The following is a 27855-nucleotide window of genomic DNA, read 5'->3' on the forward strand; positions in this document are numbered from 1 at the left end:
TCTCAATCCTTAAACGTCATTGAGTAAGGAGATGCACTGTTGTTCCCACTGTTCACTGAGGTCCCAGATGCCCCTATTGTCCCGTTATCAGCTTTGACTTCCAGCAAGTTATGGCACAAACATTTTTTGAGCTGAATGGAGCAAGAAAAGTTCAAACTAACAGGTTTGGCCTATATTCCAACTACAGCCCAACAAACAATTTGTATCAGTTTAGCTTCACTTCTTAGCATTTGTATTCTATACCCTCATTTATAAAATTCCCTAAAGGACATTAGTAGTTTCATGGTCACCATTACTGATACTAGCTTTTTATTCCCAGATTTATTTAATTACCTGTATTTTACTCCCCCAGGTGCCATGGTGGGATTTGAACTCACATCTCTGAATTGTTACTCCAGATTACTGGTCCAGTAACATAACCACTGTGCTACCCGACCCCGATGTGAATATTGATGACCTCAGGGATCAGTGTTGGGACCATTACTCTACTCAATATCGGTAAATGATCTGGACTTGCGTAAAGGGTAATACAGAAGCAGGGTTAACTGTGAAGAGAACTGTACACAGCAGCAGGAGGACATAAATAGGAGGATTGGGCTGATGGGAAGAGCAAGGACAGGAAATATTCACTGAACGGTAAAACTTTGAAAGAAGCACAGACTTAGGGGTTCAGATGCACAAATCTTTAAAAGAGGGAGGATTTTTTTTAAAAAAGCATATGGGTTTCTAGATTTTATAAATTGAGGAATTTCTTCTCTCTGAGGGTTGTAAATCTGCGGAATTCGCTGCCTCAGGGAGCTGTGGAAGCTGGGCCATTGAATAAATTTGAGACAGAGAGACAGTTTCTAAATCGATAAGGGGATAAGGGGTTATGGGAAGCAGGCAGGGAAGTGGATCTGAGTCCCTGATCGGATCATCCATGATCTTATTAAATGGCGGAGCAGGCTCGAGGGACAGTATGGCCTACTCCTGCTCCTATTTCTTATGTTCTTAACCAGGAGCCAATGTAGGTCAGTGAGCACAGGGGTGATGGGTGAACGGGACTTGGTGTGAGTTGGGACACGGGCTGCCGAGTTTTGGATGACCTCAAGTTTATGGAGCGTAGAACCTGGGAGGCCAGCCAGGAGAGCGTTGGAATAGACAAGTCGAGAGGTTATAAAGGCATGGATGAGCTGCTGAAACACAAAGCACTGTATCGGCGGGCTTACCATTCTTTTGCCACTCAAGTGTAGGGGAGGGGTTCCCACTGCATTCACAGAATAGACTCACAGAGTTTCCCTCGATTACCCTCACGGATGTTTGGTCCTTTAATCCATGGAATGTTGGAGGAACTGCAAAATATTTCATAACATTTCTTCAGAGTGCATCAGTCAGAGTAAACAACACCGTACTTGCCATGAGCTGATCATTTATGGTCATAGAGAAATAAAGTGTCTCTTTCTCCCCGTCATCTTATTCCAGCTCTAATTCCGTAGCTGGTTGAGTGACCAGGTCCACAGACCATACCAATCCCTGCACTGGCTTTTCCCACATATTTTCCTTCCTCTCCCTGTTGTGAAGTGTTTGTACCCTGTTTGGCAATCCCCACCCAGGTGGCATGTCCAGTTTTGGAGGGATATTGTATCGGAATCTGTTTGTGTGGTAAATAGAGTAGTACAATGCCAATTAGGACATTTATAACACAGACCCTCGTCATGTATTGTCTACACAGCATTTACTGAGTGAATATTCACATCTACAATAATCAAAGAATGTATTATTGGAAACTGTGCACAGTTTTGGCCTCCTTATCTAAGGAAGGATATATTTGCCTTGGAGGCAGTGCAACAAAGGTTCACTAGATTGACTCCTGGGATGAAAGGGCTGTCTTATGATGCGAGATTATCTAGAATAGGCCTATACTCCCTGGAGTTTAGAACAATGAGAGCTGATCTCATTGAAATATACAAGATTCTGAAGGGGATTGACAGGGTAGGTGCTGAGAGGTTGTTTCCCCCTGGCTGGAGTGTCTAGAACCAGGAGGCACAGTCTCAGGATAAGGGGTCGGCCATTTAAGACAGAGATCAGGAAGAATTTCTTCATTCAGTGGGTTGTGAATCTTTGGAATTCTCTGCCCGAGAGGGCTGTGGATGCTGAGTCTCTGAATATATTCAAGGCTGAGATCGATAGATTTTTGGAGTCGAGGGAAATCGAGGGATATGGAGGTCAGGGGGGAAAGTGGAGTTGAGGTCGATGATCAGACATGATCTTATTGAATGATCTACTCCTGCTCCTATTTCTTATGTTCTTAGGAAATGTGATGCAGTGAAATCCCTACACATTCAAACTTGTGGTCCAGTTATCTCTTGACTAATTGCCTTTTCTCTCCCAGTTTAGGCATCTCCAAATCAGTTTGAATTTTATTTGTTCCATTTCTCTGCTGCCTCTGTTCGAAAAAAAAATGTGGTCTTATTCTACATTTCTGTCTTCCCCTGCTGCCCTGGAGCCATGGACTCGGGCTGCGATCTCACTCCACGAATGCCAACAGCACTGCTGTACCTCGCTCGAGAAAGGTGACCATTCATCATGCGGAAGACTCATCACCATAGGTAGTCACTCGAAGCGAGGATGACTTGCTTCCACGCCGCAAAGGGATGAGTTCACAGGTATTTCAATGAAGGACTTAATATTCCGGATCCCGAACTACATGTTGAAGGGTGGAAGATGCCTGTGCATGGATTTTTTAACATGGGGTGGCCGTTTCACACCAGCCACCACACGGGCTTGACAGAGCTAGGTCTTGGTCCAGTGGCGAGGATTAACCAAGACGACTGGAGACCAGCTCTGCTGCACGGACCTAGTGTGCGCACATATCGCAGTGTGGGCTGGCCCGTGCTGCCCCTGGGCCCTCGCCTCTTCTGGGCCCTCAAACCTCGCCTCTCCTGGGCCCCGATCACATCCCTCTATGAACTCTTGCCGCTCCTTCGCCCTGACCTCGCCGCTCCTCTGTACCTGCCCGCACTGCAATCAGCCGTCGGCCTCCTGCAGCAGCACGCACTGCTCCCTGAAGTGGCACATCGCCGCACTCTGCTCCCTCTAATGGCCCCGGCCTGCTGATGGTCTTGCAGACTGGGACCGGACTGATTTCCGGGCTGGGCCGCCGCACTCTGCTCCCTCTAATGGCCCGGGCCTGCTGATGGTCTTGCAGGCCGGGGACCACTGAAGTGGAAGACTGGACGGTGAATGTCAGTTGTGGCGCCCGCAATTTCCACAGAATGGAAGCAAGGACTGGCACTTCTTCCAAACTCTGACTTACCCCTGAACGGCGCACTGCACAGACGTGGTCTCCACCCTTAAAGCATCCACTGACCCCAAGCGTCCACCCTGGATTGAGCTTAGTCTGGTTCTTAGTTCAGATCAGAAACCCTCCCAACATTCGCAGTAAGCTCGACCTGTGTGCCTTGCGGCCCCGGTTCACAGTGTCACCAGACACCGTATGTGTCTCATTCCCACCCAGCTATCAGACAAGCGCATCAATGAATCATTCTCCCTCTACTTGAGGTAGCCATGGACAGCCAGATGCGTTACTCACTCCAGTAATTCCGATAAAAAAAAGTGAGGCCAGATGTTCCCCATCACTGAAGCATTTGAACTCTGACAGTGAGTGAGGCGGTCAGCTGCTCAGATTGTACTGAAGAGCGTGACGCTTTCTGTCGCCACGATTACATGCGTGAGCACCATTAACTGCCGCCGTGCATCTCTTCTGCATTCGGCAGCAGCCTAACAGATACAGGCATTGGTCTCCGGAGACCCTCCGGCAGTATAGGTCCGCAACTTTTTATTGAGGAATGAATATTGGCCAGGGCACTGGGGATAACTCCCCTGCTCTTCTTCGAAATAGATCTTTTACGTCCACCTGAGAGAGCAGTCGGGGCCTCGATTCAACGGCTCATCTGAAAGACAGCACCTCAGATAATGCCGCGCTCCCTCAGCACTGCACTGGAGTGTCAGCCTCGATTTTTTATGAGTTCAAGTCCCTGGAGTGGGACTTGAACCAACAACCTTCTGACATCAGAGGCGAGAGTGCTACCCACTCATCATCATTATCATTGTAGGCAGTCCCTCGGAATCGAGGAAGACTTGCTTCCACTCTTAATATGAGTCCTTAGGTGGCTGAATGGTCCAAAGGGGAACCACAGTCCCTGTCACAGGTGGGACAGATAGTCGTTGAGGGAAGGGGTGGGTGGGACAGGTTTTCCGCACGCTCTTTCCGCTGCTGCCTTTCCGACAACCTTCTGACATCAGAGGCAAGTGTACCCACTGAGCCACAGCTGACAGCTATGGCATCACCACAAGACTGGAGAGTATTGTCCTCATAACCCACCCTCCGCCATCTCGCCTTTCCGGAGATAGGAGGTTGCCAGCATTACAATCACCCTCTCCCCCATGGATGGGCAGCATGGGTAAAGAGGAGAAATACCATCGAGGAAAGAGAGGGGACCAAGTAACAAGCACTCCCTGCTTACCCCACACATTTAAGTTGTAGCTCTTCTCTGTCCTTCCAGCATCGTTCGAAGCCTCGCAGGTATAGCGCCCGGCATCTCGAACCTGGGCACTCTTGATCTAAGAGACCAACACAAATAATCAAATGTTGCTTCCAAAATAGGCAAGCTGAGGGAAGCTCAGTCTGTAGTTGGCCCCGTGACTTTGCAGTAGTCTGGGAGTTCCTATCCCACGACACACTGGGAGTCATTTCATAATCCTAAAGGTTAAAATTCTTACGTCGGTTGACAGGGTAGATGCAGGGAGGGTGTTTATCCTGGCTGGGGGAGTCTAGAACCAGGGGGCACAGTCCCAGAAAAAGGGGTCGGCCGTTTAGGACTGAGATGAGGAGAAACTCTTCACTCTTTGGAAGAGGTGGTGAATCTTTGGAATTCTCTACCCCAGAGGGCTGTGGAGGCTCAGTCTTTGAATATATTCAAGACAGAGATCGATAGATTTTGAATATTAAGGGAATCAAGGAATATGGGGACAATGCAGGAAAATGGACTTGAGGTAGATCATCCATGATCTTACTGAATGGTGGAGCAGGCTTGAAGGGCCGAATGGTCTACTCCTGCTCCTAATTCTTATGTTCTTATGTTCTTATTACAGCATGCAATCACATCCAGGCATCTGTCATGCTTCACATTATTATTGCAGTACATGAGTCACATATTGGCTGTAGTGAAAAAGGCAATTAAGGTGCTGACAGAAAGATAGGGAACAAATGCAAAATATTGCTGTATAAGGCAACGGTCAGAAAAAAAGACTTGGATTTATATAGTGCCTTTCTCGACCACTTGACATCTCAAAGCGCTTTACAGCCAATGAAGTACTTTTGGAGTGTAGTGAGTGTTGTAATGTGGGAAACGCAGCAACCAATTTGCGCACAACAAGCTCCCACAAACAGCAATGTGATAATGACCAGAAAATCTGTTTTTTTGTTATGTTGATTGAGGGATAAATAATTTGCTCCCTCAGTGTCAGTCTGGATTTTTTATGTGCTCAAGTTGATGGAGTGGGACTTGAACCCATAACCTTCTAACTCAGAGGTAAAGGTGCTGCCCATTGAGCCACGGCTGACACTCCAGACTAACTGCAGCTCTGAGTGAAGTTCCAGTAACCATAGTAATCTAATCACAGGAAGAATATTATTGTTTGGGGGCAGTGCATGGTGGGGCGGGGTGGGGGGGTTGGTTATAGAGGCAAACAACCAAGATAATTCAGGGTATTGAAAAGGAGGCAAATTTAAAGAGACTCAATTAAAGTTATAAAGATTATAACGAGGCCTTGTAATTTGGTCCAGCCCAATTATTCACTTTTTCCCTATACCCCTTGATGTTTTTTGTGTCTGGAAATCTATCTATCTCCCTCTTAAATATATTCAGTGACTTGGCCTCCACAGCTCTCTGTGGTAGAGAATTCCACAGGTTCACCACCCTTTGAGTGAAGAAATTTCTCCTCATCTCGGTCCTAAGTTTCCTACTCCGTATCCTGAGCCTGTGACCCCTTGTTCTAGACTTCCCAGCCAGGGGAAACATCCTCCCCGCATGACAAAAGGTTCAAACCCCTGGGGTCACAATTTAAAATTAGGACATGGAGGAGACAGTGGGGAAGTTAGGTGAAACCTTATTACACAAAGGATAATAGACTTAAGGAACAAGTAGCCTGGAAAGGCTGCTGAAGTGAACAGTGAAAGTGGTTAAAGGGAAAATGAGCTTTGTTTCTGGAGAGAGAAGAAGTTATGATGGGAGGTTGGGTACATGGAGTCGAGATCAATCAAAACATGGATGGGTTTGTGATGTGGTCTTTTCCTGTCCCGAAAATACTCATTTTAAATTTGTGCATCTCCCATGGCATTGCTCATAGGTACCTGCAGCAGGGATCTGTAACACTAACTACAGCCCTGCTGCAGCCTAACATGTTAGCAGTTTGCCACAAACTTACCACTAGGGGAAAAAGCAGGAATATGAGATAGAGGATCAGCCATGATCATACTGAATGGCGGTGCAGGCTCGAAGGGCCGAATGGCCTACTACTGCTCCTATTTTCTATGTTTATATGTTTCTAAAACAAGCACTGGATAATATTTATATTTCTTAATTTGTTGTTTCCAAGAGACAAATAAAAACAGGGATATTATAAGCTGCCACTCTCGCCTCTGAGTCACAAGGTTGTGGAATCAAGTTCTAAAGTATAATTTGCTGATGAGACAAAGATAGGTGGGAAAGCAAGTTATGAGGAGAACGCAAAGAATCTACAAAGGGATACAGACAGGCTCAGTGAGTGGGCAAAAATTTGGCAGATGGACTATAATGTGGGAAAATGTGAGGTTATCCACTTTGGTAGGAAAAATAAAAAAGCTAATTATTATTTAAATAGAGAGAGATTACAAAATGCGGTGGTACAGAGGGATCTGGGGATCCTTGTACATGAAATGCAAAAAGTTAGCATACAGGTACAGCAAGTAATTAGGAAGGCAAATGCAATGTTGGCTTTTATTGCAAGGGTGGATAGAGTATAAAAATAGGGAAGTCCTGCTACAACTGTACAGGATATTGGTGAGACCACACCTAGAGTACTGCGTACAGTTTTAGTCTCTGTATTTAAGGAAGGATATATTTGCATTGGAGGCAGTTCAGAGAAGGTTCACGAAGTTGATTCCTGAGATGAAGGGGTTGTCATATGAAGAAAGGTTGAGCACGTTGGGCCTATACTCATTGGAGTTTAGAAGACTTAGGGGTGATCTTATTAAAATGTGTAAGATTCTGAGGGGGCTGGACAGGGTAGATGCAGAGAAGATGTTTCCCCTCGTGGGGGAATCTAGAACTAGGGGGCATAGTTTCAGAATAATGGGGCCGCCCATTTAAAACAGAAATGAGGAGGAATTTCTTCTCTCAGAAGGTCGTGAATTTTTGGAATTCTCTACCCAGAGAGCTGTGGAAGCTGCATTATTGAATGTATTTAAGATGGAGATAGACAGATTTTTGAAAGATATGGGAGTAAAGGGTTATGGGCAGCGGGCGGGGAAGTGGAGTTGAGGCCAGGATCAGATCAGTCATGATCTTATTGAATGGCGGAGCAGGCTCTGGGGGCCAAATGGTCTACTCCTGCTCCTATTTCTTATGTTCTTATGTCCCACTCCAGAGACTTGAGCACATAAATTTAGGCTGACACTCCAGTGCAGTGCTGAAGGAGTGCTGCACTGTCAGTGGTGCCGTCCTTCTGATAAGATGTAAAATAGGGGCCTCGTCTGTCTGCTTAGGTGGACATAAAAAGTCCTACGGCACAATTTCAAAGAGCAGTGGAATTCTCCCTGGTATCCTGGCCAATACTTGTCCCTCAACCAATGTCACAAAAACCAAATGATCTGGTCATTAGCGCAATGTTGTTTGTGGGAGCTTGCTATGCACAAAAATGGCTGCTGCTTTTCCTAAAGTATGTAATTGGCTGCAGAGTACTTTGGGCTGTCCTGAGGTTGTGAAAGGTGCTACTCAAATGCACGTTCTTTCATTAGTACTAAACCTCGGTGATTGAAGCTTAGAGCAAAGCCCTTCACGTAATGGGATCGAAGACTCGAAGACAACACCTACCTCGATGAGACTGCCGTTCGCAGAAAGGCCGAGTCCTGCAGGCCTGGGCAGAGGGCGTCCATCCTTTGTCCAGCTGAGGGTGGGTGGTGGGAATGCCTGACTCTGACATTCCAAGGTCACGGAGTTGTTCAAAGTCACTGACACGTTCTGCTCCTCTCCCACAATGCTCGGTGGGACTGCAAGATAAAAAAAATGGTGAAAGTGCTGTATCTTGAGCTGGGGTAGCAACGCGCGTGTGTTCCAATGTTGAGGGCGACTCTATGAGTTTGGTGCATTTAACACACGCTGCCTCAGAAGGGAAAGCATCAGTTTGCTCCCGTGTTTCTACACATGGTAAATTGCTGAGTTCACTCCGATCAGAGGGAGGGTTGAGTGCTAGCCCCCAGAGAACAGATAAGAAGGGACTTTTAAAAAAAAAACATTCGTTCATAGAATGATGGAGTCATCAGCAAGGCCCATCCCTAATTGCCCTCAAGAAGGTGGTGGTGAGCCACCATGTTAGAGGGCAGTTAAGAGTCAACCTGACATTACTCTGGGTCTGGAGTCACAGACTGGGGAAAGACAGCATTAATGAACCAGATGGGTTTTTAACAACACTAGCTTTTACCCCAAATTTATTTAATTAACTGAATTTAAATTCCCCAGCTGCCAGAATGGGATTTGAACTCATGTCCTCAGATTATTAGCCCAGGCCTTTAGATTCCTAGTCCAGTAACATAGCCACTGTGCTACAACACCCAGTGAACTTGAACCCGAACCCCTCACTTGGAGTACTTAGAGAGGAGCAAGATTCTTCCTCTCAGCAAGGAGTTAACGAATATTGGGAAAGGCATCCCTCAAGGACAGTTCCAAATCAACATTCAGAGAAGTTTGGGAATAACTCACCTCTCCACAATATCAGCCGGGATAGATATCCCAGGAGATGTTGGAGAAGGCAGATAGTTGAGGGCTCATTGTGCATGCAAGGTGTTATGTATGCAAACATTGTAACTGTGTAAGACTTGCCACCAGAGGGCGCAACTGTTGGAGGCCCAAGGGTCACCTGCACACCTCGTGCAAGGGAATATAAAAGGTTGTCTGCCATGCTGCTAAGGCACTCTGGAGTTGTATTAAAGAGACTAAGGTCACATCAGTTTTAGCTCACAGTACTCAGTCTTGTGGAGGTCTTCCATATTTAACACAAGGCATTTTATTTTTCCAGTACGTTTGCCATATGCTTATTATCTGGTCAAGAGCCAAGAACTAAAGAGGATTATCATTAATATAATCTACTAATGGTTGCAGCAATGAATTCTACTGTGGAGTGAGGGACATGCAACTGATTAAAACAACTGGTCATTACCTCATCCTTCATTCAGCTCGTAGCCCCGACTATTGCACTGGTTGAAATTGCACTATTCCCACAACAGCGATCTCTGCTCCAGTTAATGATGCTGGCAGAGAGTTAGGTTGCCAATGGACGTTTTACCCCATCTGCTTTCTGAGCAAGTTTCACCAGTTCTTAACCCGAGTACATTTTTTCTGTCCAAGTTTATTTCAAGACAGATTCAAGCATACTTACGATAAACTTGCAGATGAATGTCCCGTTGGTCCTCTCCAGCAGGATTCACAGCTACACAGGAGTATGTTCCTGAATCGGAGAAGTGGGCACTGGCTAAGGACAGAATCTGACCCTCCAACATGAACTGTGCGGAGAGCAAAAAAAAACATTTCAGTGGCAGCAGCAGTCAAGATAAAAGAGACCGCAATAACTGGACATGGAGAGCAGCAGGGTTTCGGGAGAGAGGGGAGAAAAAGACAAACAGAAAGAAAGACAAACAGAAAGACACAGACAAAGACAAAGACAGGGACCCAAACAGCAAGTTGCCCTCAGACAACTAGGGGTGAGACAGGGAAGATATCCGGGGATAAAAGAACATAAGAAATAGAAGCAGCAGGAGACCATTTGGCCCCTCGAGCCTGGTCCACCATTCAATAAGATCATGGCTGATCTGATCCTGGCCTCAACTCCACTTTCCTGCCTATTCCCCATAACCCTTGACTCCCCTATAGTTGAAAATTCTGTCTATCTCTGCCTTAAATATATTCAATGACCCAGCCCTCCACAGCTCTCTGGGTAGAGAATTTTAAAGATTCCCGATCCTCTGAGAGAAGAAATTCCTCCTCATCTCCATCTTAAATGGCCGACCCCTAATTATGAATCTATTCTCCCTAGTTCTAGATTCCCCCACGAGGGGAAACATCCTCTCTGCATCTACCCTGTTAGAATCTTGTATGTTTCAATAAATTCACCTCTCATTCTTCTAAACTCCAATGAGTACAGGCCCAACCTTTCCTCATAAGACAATCCTTTCATCTCAGGAATCAATCTCATGAACCTTCACTGAACTGCCTCCAATGCCAATATATCCCTCCTTAAATTAGGAGACCTAAACTGTACGCAGTACTCTAGGTGTGGTCTCACCAACAGTTGTAGCAAGACTTCTCTGCTTTTATACTCTATCCCCTTTGCAATAAAGGCCAACATTCCATTTGCCTTCCTAATTACTTGCTGTACCTGCATACTAACTTTTTGTGTTTCACGTATGAGGACACCCAGATCCCTCTCTACCACCGCATTCTGTAATCTCTCCCCATTTAAATAATATTCTACATTGTTATTCTTTCTACCAAAGTGGATAACCTCACATTTTCCCACATTATACTCCATCTGCCAAATTTTTGCCCACTCACTTAACCTATCTATATATGTGTTTGATATTTCAATGTAGACATTAATATCTTATAACTAGCTTGAAGTATTTATTTATGGAGAAATCAACAGGACTGTTCAACAAGTTTGGGAAAAGAAACTTGACTGACCTTTAACCCTTCAGTCATCAGAGAGACAGGAGTTTTGTCTTTCAACCATGTTACTTTGGGAGCAGGGATTCCCGCAGCCTCACACTGAAGTTCAACTGCCTGGTTTATGAGGACAGTGACAGAGTCCAAAACAGTCGAGATCACCGGTGGGACTACAGACAAAAAGCTTCAGATTAGTGAGAGAAACAGGTTTGCACAGCAACCCACGACAAAGATTGGATAGGCTGGGAAAGATTGAGTAGGCTAGGCTTGTTTTCTTTGGAACAGAGGGGGCTGAGAGGAGACCTTATTGAGGTGTATAGAATTATGAGAGGCCTAGATAGAGTGGATAGGAAGGACCTGTCTCCCTTAGCAGAGAGTCAACAATCAGGGGGCAGAGTCAACAATCAGGGGGCAAAGATTTAGAGTAATTGGTAAGAGGTTTAGAGGGGATTTGAGGGGAAATTTGTTCACCCAGAGGGTGGTGGGGGTCTGGAACTCACTGCCTGAAAGGGTAGTAGAGGCAGAAACCCTCACCACATTTAAAAAGTACTTGGATGTGCACTTGAAGTGCCGCGCCGAGGGCCTGGATCGACCTGAGGGAGTCGAGAATACCGAGGTAAGTTCTTGGCGCGGTTTTGAGCACGGAAATCAGGCGCGGCCCGAAACTTGACCCCATAGAATCCAGCTCACCGTTAACGTGCAAGGTATACTGCAGTCCTGTTCTGCCAGCCACATTGGATGCCACACAGCGATACTGCCCTCCGTCAGACACCTGGGCATTCTCTATCCGTAGAACTCGTCCACTCTCCAGCTCACTGATATCATCCATGCTTGTCATCAGCTGGTTTCCCTTGAACCAAGTCAATACTACATGACAAAGTGACAAAGGCCAATAAGTGACAGAAGAGAAAATAAAGCAAGACTTGAATTTATTATAGCACCTTTCACATCCACCGGACATCTCAAAGCGCTTCTCCGCCAATGAAGTATTTTTGAGGTCTAGTCACTGTTGTAATGTGGGAAACGCAGCAGCCAATTTGTGCATAGCAAGCTCCCACAAACAGCAATGTGATAATGACTGATAAGCTGTTTTTGTTATGTTCTTTGAAACAGTGTCAGGAGACTTTTACATCCACCTGAGAGAGCAGATAGGGCCTCAATTTAACATCTCATCTGAAAGACAGCACCCCCTCAGCACTGCACTGGCGTGTCAACCAGGATTTTATGTCCCTGGAGCAGGATTTGAACCCACAACCTTCTGACTCAGAGGCAAGTGTGCTACCCACTGAGCCACAGCTGACACAGCAAGGAAAAGAAAGCAAGATAATCTTGCTGAAGCTCCACACACGCTCAACTTACAAAAGTACATTATGGGGAATGCACCTGTCATTATTTCAAACCCAACAAACCAGTTGGGTGGAGAAAGATACAGACCATGTCTGCAAATCCAGCACAAATGGCCAGCGCTCTGGGCTCAACTGGCTGCCCCGATATAGATTGGGCCTGGGAGGCCTTGCAGTGGTGTGGGCCCCTGCCACGATCGACCGACTCTCGTGGCAGTGTGGGGCTTGCGGCAGTAATGATGCGCTAAAAGTGTGCACCGCTCCCGCTCCGGATCCATTATCAGCGTGAAGAAGCCGGCCCTTTAGCTGACGGTGTCCCCGGCAGCTGTTAGGGCCGGTGCAGAGTGGCAGAGATCTCGGAGCTGTGGGAGCGGAGAGAGACAAGAAGGTAAGATCCAAACCTGAGGAACAGGAGCAGACAGCAGAAGGAGCTTGCGGCAACCTAGTCTCCCCACCCACCCTTTCCTTCAACCACTGTCTGCCCCACCTGTGACAGAGACTGTCAGTCCAGCATTGGACTGTTCAGCCACCAGAGAACTCACTTTTTGAGTGGATGCAAATCAGCCTCGACTTTGAGGGACTGCCTATGATGATCTTACGCGTGCCTAACCTGCGACTTCGCCTCAGTGTCTCCCCTGTGGCTGCCTCATGGGTCTGGGAAGGCTGCTGTGTTCCCTGTGTGGAAGCTGCAGATGTCCTTCTAGGACGTCCTCGAGCAGCTTTGGGTCTGGAAGGGCCGGCTGGAGATGGGTCAACAACCTCCTAGGAGGGTTCGGTCTGGCTCGGCTCGAGCGAGGCCCTGTGTGGAGGCACTGGCGGAGTGACAGGTCTGGGGCCAGGAACGCTGCGAGCCGGAGGGAGCACACCATCCGTATCCTGGTGCGAGGAGCCTGAGTAACTCACCAGGGGCGGCACAATACCACCACCAGCAATCTGAGGGAGCTCAGGTCAGTGTCGCGGCGCCACACCGGAAGGTCCCTCGTGGCTCGTGGTGGATCCAGCCAGGAAAGCAACATTGAGGTCTCGGGGGGCGGGGGCATCAGCTGAGACTGCATGCGAGCAGCCACAGTCTGAAAGCCACCAGATATGACAGCACTTGGATGCTGCATCCACTCTTGTATTTAACCCTTTGTAACTTGCATTACACCTGACCACCAGAGGGCCCACCTGTTGGAGTCCCAAGGGATCCCAGCGCGAAAATGCAGACGGCATCCTGGAGAAGTTCTCAGAGGGGGACGATTGGGAGGCCTTCGTGGAGAGACTCGACCAATACTTTGTGGCCAACGAGCTGGAAGGGGACGAGAACGCCACCATGCGAAGGATGATTCTCCTAACTGTCTGTGGGGCCACTACCTATGGCTTCATGAAGAATCTCCTGGTCCCGGCAAAACCAACAGAGAAATCCTAGGAAGAATTGTGTACACTGGTCCGGGAGCACCTAAATCCTAAGGAAAGCGTTTTGATGGCGAGATATTGGTTCTACACGTGTCAACGATCGGAGGGCCAGGAAGTGGCGAGCTACGTCGCCGCACTAAGGCGCCTCGCAGGACATTGTGAGTTTGAGGGATTCCTAGAACAAATGCTCAGAGACTTTTTTGTACTGGGCATCAGATATGAGACAATTCTTCACAAACTGTTGACTGTAGAAACTCTGAATCTGAATAAAGCCATAACGAAAGCCCAGGCATTTATATCCACCAGCGACAACACCAAGCAGATTTCGCAGAACAAAGTAGTTTCGGCCAGTACTGTGCATAAAGTAATGTCGGTTTTGAGCAGAAACGTACATGGCAGAATGTACACGCCGGCTGCTGTGGCCCGACCTCAGTTGACCCAGAGTCTGCCATCATCTGTTAATGTGAGGCAGTTAACACCCTGTTGGCGCTGCGGAGGTGATCATCGGCCCCATCAATGCCGCTTTAAGCACTATGCCTGCAATGGTTGCAGAACAATGGGACACCTCCAACGAAAGTGCAGGCGAGCTGCAAACCCTGAAACCCTGCAAACCACCACGTTGCAGAGGAAGATTGATCCACAGTGGATCAGACTGAGTTGGAAACTCGTGCGGAGGAGGCAAAAGTGTACGGGGTACACACGATCACGACGAAATGCCCACCAATAATGTTGAAAGTTTAACTGAATGGCAGTCCAGTATCTATGGAGCTGAACACGGGGGCAAGTCAGTCCATAATGAGTAAAAAGGCCTTCGACACGCTGCGGGGAAAAAAGACACACAGGCCCAAGCTCAGCCCCATTCACACTAAACTAAGGACTTACACCAAGGAACTAATCCCTGTAATTGGCAGTGCTGGAAGTCAAAGTCTCCTATGATGGAGCAGTACACGAACTCCCGTGGTGGATTGTGCCAGGGGATGGCCCCACGTTGTTTGGCAGAAGCCGGCTGGGGAAAATCCGCTGGAACTGGGACGACATCCGAGCGCTTTTGTCCGTCGATGACGCCTCATGTACCCAGTTTCTAAGCAAGTTCCCATCGTTATTCGAGCCAGGCATTGGAAGCTTCTCGGGGGTGAAAGTGCAGATTCATTTGGTTCCCGGTACGCAACCCATCCATCACAAGGCTCGGGCGATACCGTACATGATGCGTGAAAAAGTGGAAATTGAGCTGGACAGGCTGCAATGTGAAGGTATCATCGAGTCGGTGAAATTCAATGACTGGGCCAGTCTGATTGTCCCAGTACTTAAGGAGGACGGTACGGTTAGAATTTGTGGGGACTATAAAGTAACGATTGACCGTTTTTCGCTGCAGGACCAGTACCCGCTACCCAAGGCAGACGACCTATTTGCAACCTTTGCTGGAGGGAAGATGTTCACCAAGCTGGACCTGACCTCGGCTTACATGACGCAGGAGCTGGAGGAGTCTTCGAAAGGCCTCACCTGCATCAACATGCACAAAGGTCTGTTTATCTACAACCGGTGCCCATTCAGGATTCGGTCGGCTGCGGCGATCTTCCAGCGGAACATGGAGAGCCTGCTAAAGTCGGTTCCTTGCACAGTTGTCTTCCAGGACGACATATTGATTACAGGTCGGGACACCATGGAGCACTTGAACAATCTGGAGGAGGTTCTTAGTCGGTTGGATCGCGTGGGGCTCAGGTTGAAACGCTCGAAGTGTGTTTTCCTGGCACAGGACGTCGAATTCTTAGGAAGGAGAATCGCGGTAGACGGCATCAGACCCACCGACGCCAAGACGGAGGCCATCAAGAAAGTGCCGCAACCACAGATCGTGACGGAGCTGCGGTCGTTCCTGTGATTCCTTAACTATTTCGGTAATTTCCTACCTGGGTTAAGCACCCTGCTAGAACCCCTACAGGCGCTACTGCGCAAGGGAGACGACTGGGTATGGGGGAATTCACAAGAGGTTGACTTTAAGAAAGCCAGAAATTTATTATGTTCTAACAAACTGCTTGTCCTGTATAATCCATGTAAACGATTAGTGTTAGCTTGCGATGCGTCATCATACAGGGTCGGGTGTGTGTTACAACAGGCTAATGATTCGGGGATTTTGCAACCGGTTGCGTATGCATCCAGGAGTTTGTCCAAGGCCGAAAGGGCCTACAGCATGGTACAAAAAGAGGCTCTGGCGTGCGTTTACGGGGTAAAAAAAATGCACCAGTACTTATTTGGCCTCAAGTTCGAGCTTGAAACTGACCACAAGCCACTCACGTGGCTGTTCTCTGAGAGCAAAGGGAATACCAATGCCTCTGCCCGCATCCAAAGATGGGCGCTCACACTGTCGGCATACAACTATGTAATCCGCCACAGACCGGACACAGAGAACTGCGCAGATGCTCTCAGTCGGCTACCATTGCCTATCACCGGGGTGGAAATGGCACAGCCAGCGGACTTGCTCATGGTCATGGAGGCATTTGAGAACAAGAATTCCCCCGTTACGGCCCGCCAGATCAGGACCTGGACCAGTCAAGATCCTTTACTGTCCTTGGTAAAAAAAACTGTGTCCTCCATGGGAGCTGGTCCATTGTCCCAGTAGCGATGCAGGAAGCGATGAAGCTGTTCTACAGACGCAAAGGCGAGTTGTCCCTCCAGGCGGACTGTCTTTTGTGGGGCAATCGCGTGGTCTTGCCCAAGAAAGGCAGAGACACGTTTATTTGCGAACTGCACAACACCCACCCAGGCATTGTAATGAAGAAAGCCATAGCCAGATCTCAAGTATGGTGGCCTGGCATCGACTCAGATTTAGAGTCATGTGTACACCAGTGCAACACTTCCTCTCAGTTGAGCAATGCACCCAGAGAGGCACCGCTAAGTTTGTGGTCGTGGCCATCCAAACTGTGGTCGAGGATCCATACAGGCCCATTCCTAGGCAAAATGTTTTTGGTTGTCGTGGACACTTACTCAAAATGGATTGAATGTGCAATAATATCTGTAAGCACATCCACGGCCACCATTGAAAGCCTACGAGCCATGTTTGCCATGCACGGCTTGCCTGATGTCCTAGTCAGCGACAATGGGCCATGCTTCACCGGTGCTGAATTCAAGGAATTCATGACCCGCAACGGGATCAAACATGTCACATCTGCCCCATTCAAGCCCGCATCCAATGGCCAGGCAGAACAGGCAGTTCAGACCATCAAGCAAAGCTTGAAACGTGTGTCGGAAGGCTCCCTGAGTGCTGCTCAGCTACTGCACCAGACCCCACTCATTCACCAGGATTCCCCCAGCTAAGCTGCTCATGAAAAGGGCGCTTAAAACAAGGCTCTCTCTTGTCCACGCTGATCTCCATGATCACGTGGAGGGCAAGCGGCATCAACAAGGTATGTACCATGACCGCGCAAATTTGTCACGCGATACTGAGATCAATGATCCTGTGTTTGTGCTCAATTATGGACATGGTCCCAAATGGCTCGCTGGCACGGTCACAGCCAAAGAGGGGAGTAGGGTGTTTCAGGTCAAACTGACCAATGGACAAACGCACAGAAAACATTTGGATCAAATCAAATTGCGGTTCACCAATAGCTACGAACAACCCGAAGAGGACACCACCAACTTTGCCCTTCCAACACACACACACAAGTGGCAACTGACATCATAGTTGACCACAAAACCGAACTCATCATTCCCAGCAGCCTGGCAAGGCCGGCTGCCCAACAGCCCAGTGAAGAACTGACCAACCCACCCACACCTGCATTTATACCGAGACGATCGACAAGGGAGTGCAAAGCCCCAGATCGTCTCACCTTGTAAATAAGCGTACTATTGACTTCAAGGGGGAGTGATGTTATGTATTTAACCCTTTGTAACCTGCATTACACCTGACCACCAGAGGGCCCACCTGTTGGAGTCCCACGGGATCCCAGCATCGCTTGGGAGCACAGTATATAAACAGGCCACCCACGAGGTGCCTGCACTCTGGAACCTTAATAAAGGAGCTAAGGTCACACTTGCTCATTACACACAGTACTCAGTCTCATCATTTATGATGAGTATTACACTCTCCAAAGCAGCACTGATACGCTCGTTCCCTTGCGCCTGTGCTGCAATGGCAGCTGCCACATCACCCTAAGGGTGAATTTCTCGTGGGAATAACGCCCCAATTAAGACTGCAAACTTTCAAACTGGAACACGGTTTTTATGGTCAAAAAGCTGAATTTGGACCAAAGATTGCCGTAAACTTTGCGGTGCTAATCAGGGAAAAAAGGTCTCAACACCAACAGCTTTCTGGCTGCACTGAATTTCGGCCCCCTTATGTGCTAAAAGGATTTATTTATTGAGATTACAATAACTTTTATCTGTGCCACACCAACAATGCACAGGGGCAATGTGGCTCACCCAATCGGATTTCACTTTGAAGGATGACATTTTGCACTTACCAGGGGGCGGAGCTCCAGAGGCAAGGCACTCAAAGGTTGCTGGGTGATTCACGGTTGTTGTTTTGTTTGTATCTACAGACCTATCGATCACCGGAGGCTCTGAAACCACACAGAATATAATCGTACAATTCAAAATAACTCATCATGTTTATAAGCCCCCACTGCCGTGTAGTGTGTTGTCACGTGTAAGATATACACAGGACGGCCACATTCAATAACTCATGCGACAGATCTTTGCCCCAGTTAACAGTGTTTTGATGGAACAGTGTTATTCGCTAACTTTCTGTCATAGTCCATAATCTCAAGCAGCGTTTTCCTCCAGCTTTCCTCTCAGTAACATTCCTACACACTGCAGCATGAAGCGACAAGATGCAAGTATTGAGCATGGCACAGAGATTGGGAGGAAGGATTGATAATTCTACCAACACCATAAACTCATATAGTTTTAATGGAACCCTTCCAATTGCTCCTTGTGTGCCAGGACAACATTCTACACATTGGAAGAGGATTGGTTCATTGAAATCCTATGTCAAGAAAGGGAGTGAATCCTTTGGGGTTGAACATCGTGGGAGAGCATTATTTAATGGCGTGTCACATCATAGGAAGGGTACAAGTTTACTGGCGATTCTCTATATTGTAGGTTGCTTTGTAACTTTTCCTCCCCACTTTACTGTAGTAACACTTACCATACACAGTCAGCTTGGCATCTTGTTGGGATTCACCTGCCTCATTGGTAGCTATACAGGAGTAGATGCCTCCATCTTGTACAGTCACTCTCTCAATCTATGAAGCAAAGTGACAGATCAGTAGGGAAAAATCAAAGACAGTCTGAATTGTTCAACTGTTCCAGCTTCAGCTTTGAGGGTCCCTCTGTCTGTGTGTCTGCCTTCAATGCCGTTTGAGTGCCTTGGCTGCTTCCACCTCTCTTTTCTCGACCTCGATTACCATTTGGTGTCCCCTTTTCTCTGAAGCTCTCCATTCCATTGTCAAACTTTTAATGACAGTAAGTTTGGCATCTTGCTGGGATTCACCCGAGTTGAGATTTAATTGAGGTGTATAAAATTATGAGGTGCCTAGATAGAGTGGATAGGAAGGACCTATTTCCCCTCGCAGAGAGGTCAATAACCAGGGACACAGATTTAAAGTAATTGGTAGAAGGATTAGCGGAGAGTTGAGGAGAAATGTTTTCACCCAGAGGGTGGTGGGGGTCTGGAACTCATTGCCTCAAAGGGTCGTAGAGGCAGAAACCCTCATCGCACTTAAAAAATACTTGGCTATGCACTTATTTTATTTGTTCACAGGATGTGGGCATTGCTGGCAAGGCTGGTATTTATTGGCCATCCCTAATTGCCCTCAAGAAGGATGTGGTGAGCTGCTTTATTGAACTTCTGCAGATTGTGGTGAAGGTACTCCCACAGTGCTGACTTTGTCGTAGCGGTTTGGTACAAATTGCCATTTCAGTCAACCACATTGCTGTGGGTCTGGAGTCACATTTAGGCCAGACCGGGTAAGGACAGCAGATTTTACCTTCTCTAAAGGACATTAGCGAACCAGATGGGTTTTTACGACAATGTTTCATGGTCACCATTACTGATACACGGTTTTTATTTAATTCCAGATCATTTAATTAACTGAATTTGAATTCCCCCAGCTGCTGTGGTGGAATTTGAACTCATGTCTCCAGATCATTAGTCCAGGCTTCAGGATTACTGGTCCAGTCATATAACCACTATGCTACTGTACCCCTTGAAGTACCGTAACCTACAGGGCTACGGACCACGAGCTGGAAAGTGGGATTGGACTGGGTGGTTCTTTTTCAGCGGCCTCCTTCTGCACTGTAAATTTCTATGATTCTATTAAATGATGACTGGCAATAGTCATAAAAGGGTATTTGACTCACCGAATGTTATCGTGTTTTTTCTTACTGATTACATATTAAAAATTATAGAGACAATCAGATAAAGTTAGATCTGGCTTTGGTCTGTTCTCACTACATTGAACACCTGTGGGTATGATTAGTATGCTACTGAAATGGGCACACAGTCTTCTTGAAGTTCAAAGTTCATACTTAAGAAGAGGAATTCAAGGATTACATTTCTGAAAATTGTGTTTAAATAGAATGTGTTCCTGGGTCCGGACTGGTACTGGTTGGAGACAACATGGAACTGCCAAACACACTTGCTGATTAAAGAGACAATCAGATAAAGTTAGATCTGGCTTTGGTCTGTTCTCACTACATTGAACTCCCCCTCTGAAAAACACATTGCACAATGTGAGCCTGAACATTTCTGCCATCCTATGGCTGTTCTGAACCCCGATGTTAAACTGGTAACTTGACTGCATTCAATAATGATATCTGTTGTGCTTTCACAAAGACTTGGTCGATAAGTGTGAAACGGTGCCACATAAACCAGGAAGGTCGCGGTCAGGGTCAATCCCAGTCAGAAATGGGTTCGCTGAGCTCAGGTGCTGAAGGGGTAGGGTCGCCAATTCTGGTTGGACGTATTCCTGGAGGTTTCGTCACATGACCTCCCACCTCCAAACCCCCCCCCACGCACACGCACTCCCGTCATTGGTCACCTGACAAGCCCACCCTCGCGGTGCACCCCCTTCCCACAGCCAATTGGAAAGTGAATGAATTCTTCAGTACTTGATTGGATGAATCTTGACAGTCAAATAGCCATTTTATCCCCATTGGCAGTATTTTTATGTCTAATAAGCAAAAGCGTTCAAAGAAAATGAAAGAAAACACGCAATGTTGTAGTTTAATGCCCCTATGAATTTTCTCCTGGATTGGAGTTTCTAGGAAATTAATCTTGAATTACTGGAGACTCCAGGCCAATCCTGGAGGGTTGGCAACCTGACGTAGGGGTGTTGTGATTGGCCTGTTCTTTTTTAAATGATTGAGAAACCAAGACGATGGACCACGGCCCCATAGTTCAGGATGCACCAAGACTGACAGAGTACAAGCGGAGACGGGGTTAACCAGGAAATCGGGAACAGGAGATGGCAAGCTTCAGTGTTAAAAGCCTAAGGGATAGATTTTCCAAAATATCCACCAGCGCCAGATTGCCGCCCAAAATACCACAAAGATTTTTAAATTACCACCGGTGAAAAATTCCATTAAAAAAAGGAAAAAAATTCGGCCCGACAAAATAAAATGGACCTTACACCCCGATTCTCGACAGAAAACGCAATCTTGGGCCGATGGGCGGTTCTTAAACAAAATGGGCGGTAATTACTAAAATTTAGACCGAGGCTGCAGGTTGGGCCTAGGGAGGGGCTAAACACAAAAAATATTTTTTCCAAAAAACGTAAAATAAAAAAATCAGAAAACATTCTCAGGACCCTTTTCACCTTAATCACCATAAGAGAATTTTAAAATAGTGATTTAAAAGCCTATTAACTTACCTTTTTTTGCCGGGCTACTTATCTACCACCCAGCTCCCGCTGCTTTTCGTGGGCGTTTTTTTCCTACTTACCTACGGGTCACTGCTGAGCCAAAACTCGGACGATGGCGGTCTATGGACGACGCATGCCGGCGGTCCGCTCCCCAGCGGTATTTCGAAACCGCCAGCGGAACTCTTTGTGGAAATTTTCGCCGAAACCGACCAATACAGCCAAGAAACCGGGCGGAGATTTTAGGTGGATTGAAAGACTGAGGTCAAATTGAAATTCCAGTTTTATGATCATACAAAGAATTAAATCAGGAGACAGCGTGGGAAAGTGGGAAAGAAAGAAAGAAAGAAAGAAAGTGGGAAAGAAAGAAAGAGGGAAAGTGGGAAAGAGATAGAGAGAAAGAGAGAAAGAAAGAGAGAAAGAAAGAAAGAGAGAAAGAAACAGACAGACAGACTAGGATTTATATAGCGCCTTTCACGACCAGACGTTTCAAAGCCCTTTACAGCCAATGAAGTACCTTTTGGAGTGTAGTCACTGTTATAATGTGGGAAACGCAGCAGCCAATTTGCGCACAGCAAGCTCCCACAAACAGCAATGTGATAATGACCAGATAATCTGTTTTTTTTACGTTGATTGAGGGATAAATATTGGCCATGACAGCAGGACTCCCCTACTCTTCTTCGAAATAGTGGCCGTGGGATCTTTTACGTCCACTTGAGAGAGCAGGCAGGGCCTCAGTTTAACGTCTCATCTGAAAAATGGCACCTCTGACAGTGCAGCGCTCCCTCAGCACTGCACTGGAGTGTCAGCCTAGATTTATGTGCTCAAGTCCCTGGAGTGGGACTTGAATCCACAACCTTCTGACTCCAAGGCGAGTGAGGAGGATAAGCGTATGGGAGAGCTTATTTGGAGCTTAGAAAGGAAGGTTCAGAAAGAAAGGAAAGCTTAGAATGGAATCTTCAGCAAAATCGCAGATACTGTTAAGGTGTGAAGTGGAGAAAGTATACACTTAAAAAGGAAAAGTTTGCAGGGCGGTGGGGAAAGAGCAGGGGAGTGGGACTACTTGGACAGCTCTGCCAGAGAGCCGGCACAGGCACGACAACAACTTAGATTTATATAGCATCTTTAACGTAATAAAAGGACGGGGCGAATGACCTCCCGCCGTGCTGTGTGATTCTACGATCATTCTGGAACTGTTGTTTAATGTCTCAGTGACTTAGAACAGCAACGTCTTTAATTACCTGTAGGATCCCACTGGCTCCGGTGAGCGGGTGTCCGTCCTTTAACCATGTGATTAGCGGTGTTGGAGTTCCAGCAACTGCACACTCCAGTGTCGCAGATTTCCCAGCCACGGCAGACAAACTCCCAGCTCCCACAATCCGCACCGTTGGGGGGACTAGCCGCAACAAATAAAAGTAAAAAAGACAGTCAATAACTGAGACCATTGACGAATGCCGACACAGCTGCCGAGACCGAGGAAATGTCATGTCGAGCGGGGCACTGTGTCAAGCACATGTAATAGAGGAGGTTACAAAATGCAATGTTTTTGTCTATGGTGCATTTTTGTTCTGCCTTTTCGTTACAGTAACTTAGGGGTTAAATCCAGGTTTGCTTAAAACAGTGCATTTCATTATGTATCCAACTGAGAGACAAGCCAGCCTGGTTTGAACCAGTTGAGTTTTATATGTTAATAATGGCTCACTGCAAAGCTCTGTGGGCTTATCGTCATCTAAAGCACTCCCTTGTAGCTGCTTGTTTGGTGTTCAGCAATTAGTCCATTAAAACACATGGATTTAGGCCCAACAATTAATAGGCGGAAACTCCAGGGCAGGGGGTGATCCCTGGAACCACAGATAATTTTTTATATTCGTTCCAGGACGTGGGCGTTACTGGCAAGGCCAGCATTTATTGCCCATTCCCCAACTGCTCTTTAGAAGGTGGTGGTGAGCCACCTCCTTGAACCGTTGCAAGTCCGTGTGGTGAAGGTACTCCCACTGTGCTGTTAGGGAGAGAGTTCCAGGATTTTGACCCAGTGACGATGAAGGAATGGCGATATATTTCCAAGTCAGGATGACGTGTAACCTGGAGGTGGACTTGCAGGTGATGGTGCTCCCATGCGCCTCCTGTAAGACTACAGCATTTTTTTCATCCCATTTTTCTGCCTATAACTGTGCTTGCAAACTGCTCCAAGATGACTGAAACATGGCTTGACCATTTTTCTAATGTCCCAAAATGCTGTGCGAAGTCAAAAGACTTTCTCATGAGTTTTAACACAGCTGCAAAACACTTGTCTGGGAACGATAGAAAAAGACTGTCCATGAGATAAGAGAACAAAAGACCTATTCATCGTGAGAAAGTGTCCTTTGTTTCAATGCTGGAGCAGTGTCTACACGGTGGGCAGACATCCAGAAAAACAGTATAAAATGGCTGTAACACGTGAGGTCAAGGGCTGCAGTCAAGAGAAGTGGTAACCTGGTCAGTTGCCAAGAGAATCAGGGGGTTAAGTCTTACAATTGCTGACCATGAGTGTTTTTGTTTCTTTTAATCACTTAGGGGATTGGCAATTATAACTGTTAAGAAGTATATTAATAGAAACATAGAAAATAGGTGCAGGAGTAGGCCATTCGGCCCTTCGAGCCTGCACCACCATTCAATATGATCATGGCTGATCATGCAACTTCAGTACCCCACTCCTGCTTTCTCTCCATATCCCTTGATCCCTTGAGCTGTAAGGGCCACATCTAACTTCATTTTGAATATATCTAACGAACTGGTCTCAACAACTTTCTGTGGTTGAGAATTCCACAGGTTCACAATTCTCTGAGTGAAGAAGTTTCTCCTCATCTCGGTCCTAAATGGCTTACCCCTTATCCTTAGACTGTGACCCCTGGTTCTGGACTTCCCCAACATCGGGAACATTCTTCCTGCATCTAACCTGTCCAGTCCCATCAGAATTTTATATGTTTCTATGTGATCCCCTTCTAAATTCCAGTGAACATAAGCCTAGTTGATCCAGTCTTTCTTCATATGTCAGTCCTGCCATCCCGGGAAGGGAGAGGATGGTGCGGGCTAATTGTTCATTTGATACTATCGTAAATTGCTTCTATTTCCTTTGATTATTTTAAGTAAAGATAACCCTTGGATAGGGGTGAGAAAAGAAACATCCTGAGTCTGTGTCTTTCACAAGTCCGAACTCTGTAAAGTGTAGATAAATCTTACATGCTAGATTAATCTTAGCTTGCTCACAGGAATGGCCTTTGACACCGAATACGAGAGAAAATGCAACAATAATGCTGAAGCTTTGGTGTATTTTCCTTTCAGGTTGGGGGAGGGAAACGTTGGGAAATTTTCCGGATACTAAATCGGTGGGACGGAGTTCCACATTGCTCATGGTTTGTAATTTGGAGAAAGAATGGCCTTGATGGGTGCAATGGCCTTTTCTCCTTCCACCTCTTTCCATCTTTCTGCTCTGTGTATATTGCGGAGGAGAGCAAATCTCACACTTATGAAAGAGATATTAAACCTAAGGGTGTGGGACTCCTGAAGCAAGTCTTTACAGTAATTCCAGAATGTTGCGCATCTCTGCCGATCCTAGAATATTTCTCCACTGATATCAGAAAGCGTTTTCGATCGCAACATTAATCCCCATGGCAGTGAAGTTATCAATAAATCACAACCATAAATGGTCCTGGGTTCAAAAGGTAGGTACTGTACCGTGAACTGTGACCTCGAATTCTCCTCTCCTCTCCCCTGCTTCATTCATTGCCCTGCAGACATAACGACCAGCATCCGCCATCTTCATACGGGGGATAATGAGTTTGCTCTGGTCGGCTGACACTCGTGCACCAGCGAGCTCACTGAGTGCATTGTTGTTCCTCAGCCATCTAAGGGACAGGAAAGAGGAAATCAGGTTTCATTAGAAAGAAAAAGAAGACTTACATTTATATAGCGCTTTTCTCAACCACCAGACATCGCAAAGCACTTTACTGCCAGTGAAGTACTTTTGGAGTGTAGTCACTGTTGTAATGTAGGAAATGCAGCAGCCAATTTCACAGCAAGCTCCCACAAACAGCAAAGTGACAATGACCAGATAATCTGTGTTTGTTATGTTGATTGAGGGATAAATATTGGCCAGGACACCAGGGATAACTCCCCTGCTCTTCTTTGAAATGGGATCTTTTATATCAGGGCCTCAGTTTAACGTCCCATCTGAAGACAGCACCTCTGTCATTGCAGCTCCCTCAGCACTGCACTGGAGTGTCAGCCTAGATTTTTGTGCTCAGGTCCCTGGAGGGGGACTTAAACCCACAACCTGCTGACTCAAAGATGAGTGCGCTACCCACTGAGCCACAGCTGACACTGAGATGAGGAGAAATTTCTTCACATAGAGGGTTGTGAATCTTTGGAATTTTCCATCCCAGAGGGCTGTGGATGCTCAGTCATTGAGTGCATTCAAGAATTAAATCGATAGATTTTTGGATATTAAAGGAATCAAGGAATATGGGGATAGGGCGGGAAAGCGGAGTTGATGTGGAAGATCAGCCATGGACTTACTGAATGGCGGAGCAGGCTCGAGGGGCCATATGGCCGACTCCTGCTCCTAATTCTTCTGTTAAATTACGCATTATGTAAACAACTTGACCAACAAACTAAAGATGGGAACTCACGTTATTTTCGGTGGTGGGTGACCAGTTACTTGACAAGTCAGCTCCAGCGGATTATCAATGGTCACGGTCACTTGAGAGGACTCTCCAATCAACAGCTGTGGAGGGACTGTTGGTGCAAATGGCAACAGTGTTTTGCATGGCACTCATTAATAAACAATCTTCCTACATCTAACCAATGGGTACCGTGGATTCAAATAAGTCCCTTCTTCAGGTACAGCAAGTAATCAGGAAGGCAAATGGAATGTTGGCCTTTATTGTAAGGGGGATGGACTATAAAAGCAGAGAAGTCCTGCTACAACTGTACAGGGTATTGGTGAGGCCACACCTAGAGTACTGTGTACAGTTTTGGTCTCCGTATTTAAGGAAGGATATACTTGCATTGGAGGCTGTTTAGAGAAGGTTCACTGGGTTGATTCTGGAGATGAGGGGGTTGACTTATGAGGAAAGGTTGAGTCGGTTGGGCCTATAAACATTGGAGGTTAGAAAAATGAGGTGTGATCTTATTGAAACTTACAAGACAATGAGGGGATTCGATAAGGTGGATGCAGAGGGGATACTTCCACTCATAGGGGAAACTAAAACTAGGGGACATAGGGCCCAAGTTTCGGGCTGCGCCGTTTGGACCTGGACGCCCGTTTTTCGCGTCAGAAAGTGCGCCTAAAAAAACGTACCTATTCTCCAGCTCCCTGCAGGTCCTCTGGAGCTGGGCATAGCGCAGCACGAGCTGTAGGGGGCGGAGCCAGGTCCCTGCGCTGAAAACAGTGCCGGGACCTCTGCACATGCGCGCTATAGTGGACGCGCATGTGCAGTAGCTCCAGGCACCCAAATCTGTGGGAGGGGCCTGAAGCACGCAGCCCCTAGCCCTGGCCGAATGGCCTCACTGGGGCTGCGTGAATAAGGCTCCTCGCACCCGACCCGACCCCTCCCCCCCCCCCGGCAACCCGACCTCCGCTCCAACCACCCCGGACCTCCGCGGCTCTTTCTCCCCCGCCAGACCTCCGCGACTCTCTCTTCCCCCCCCGACCCCCCCGGACCTCCGCGACTCTCTTGCCCCTCCCCGGACCTCCGCGACTCTCTCCCCCCGCCCCCAGACCTCCGCGACTCTCCCCCCCCCCCCCCCCCCCGGGACCTCCATGACCCCCGCTACCTGTAAATCCAGCCCGAGGTCTTGGGCCTGGCCGTTCAGCCTCCTTCTCTCCCTTCCCCCCGCTCTCCTTCCCTCCCTCCCCTCCCCCCTCTCCTTCCCTCCCTCCCCCCTCTCCTTCCCTCCCTCTCCCCCTCCTTCCCTCCCTCCCTCTCTCCTCTCTCCCTCCTCCTCCCTCCTTCCTTCCCTCCCTCCCTCTCTCCCTCCCTCCTTCCTCCTCTCTCCTTCCTGCCTCTCTCCTTCCTTCCTCCTCCTCCCTCCTCCCTTCCCCCTTCTTCCCCTCACACCCCCCCTTCTCCCGCCTCTCACCCCCCTTCTCCCCTCTCACCTCCCTTCTTCCCTTCTCACCCCCCCTTCTCCCCCTCTCACCCCACCCTTCTCCCCCTCTCACCCAACCCTTCTCCCCCTCCTCCCACCCCTCATCCCTCCTCCCACCCCCCCCTCCCACCCCCCCCTCCCCACCCTTCCTCCCCACCCCCCTTTCTCCACCTCACA

At 47.5% G+C, this 27855-nt stretch overlaps 1 protein-coding gene across 1 annotated transcript in view; it reads right to left on the bottom strand.

Annotated features, from left to right (window-relative positions):
• Positions 1 to 27855, bottom strand: part of LOC139233090 (hemicentin-1-like) — a 530358-nt gene that overhangs the window by 267225 nt on the left and 235278 nt on the right. The window contains exons 33-43 of the mRNA XM_070863608.1: positions 26217 to 26322; positions 25264 to 25433; positions 22791 to 22945; positions 18837 to 18933; positions 18151 to 18249; positions 11649 to 11825; positions 10977 to 11128; positions 9676 to 9799; positions 8115 to 8290; positions 4506 to 4602; positions 1209 to 1331 (exon numbers count right to left, since the gene is read on the bottom strand). Coding sequence (XP_070719709.1) covers positions 1209 to 1331; positions 4506 to 4602; positions 8115 to 8290; positions 9676 to 9799; positions 10977 to 11128; positions 11649 to 11825; positions 18151 to 18249; positions 18837 to 18933; positions 22791 to 22945; positions 25264 to 25433; positions 26217 to 26322 — 1476 coding nt within the window. The remainder of the gene's footprint in view (positions 1 to 1208; positions 1332 to 4505; positions 4603 to 8114; positions 8291 to 9675; positions 9800 to 10976; positions 11129 to 11648; positions 11826 to 18150; positions 18250 to 18836; positions 18934 to 22790; positions 22946 to 25263; positions 25434 to 26216; positions 26323 to 27855) is intronic.

This window comes from Pristiophorus japonicus, chromosome 20 (genome assembly GCF_044704955.1).
Source record: "Pristiophorus japonicus isolate sPriJap1 chromosome 20, sPriJap1.hap1, whole genome shotgun sequence".
NCBI classification, from domain to species: Eukaryota; Metazoa; Chordata; class Chondrichthyes; family Pristiophoridae; genus Pristiophorus; species Pristiophorus japonicus.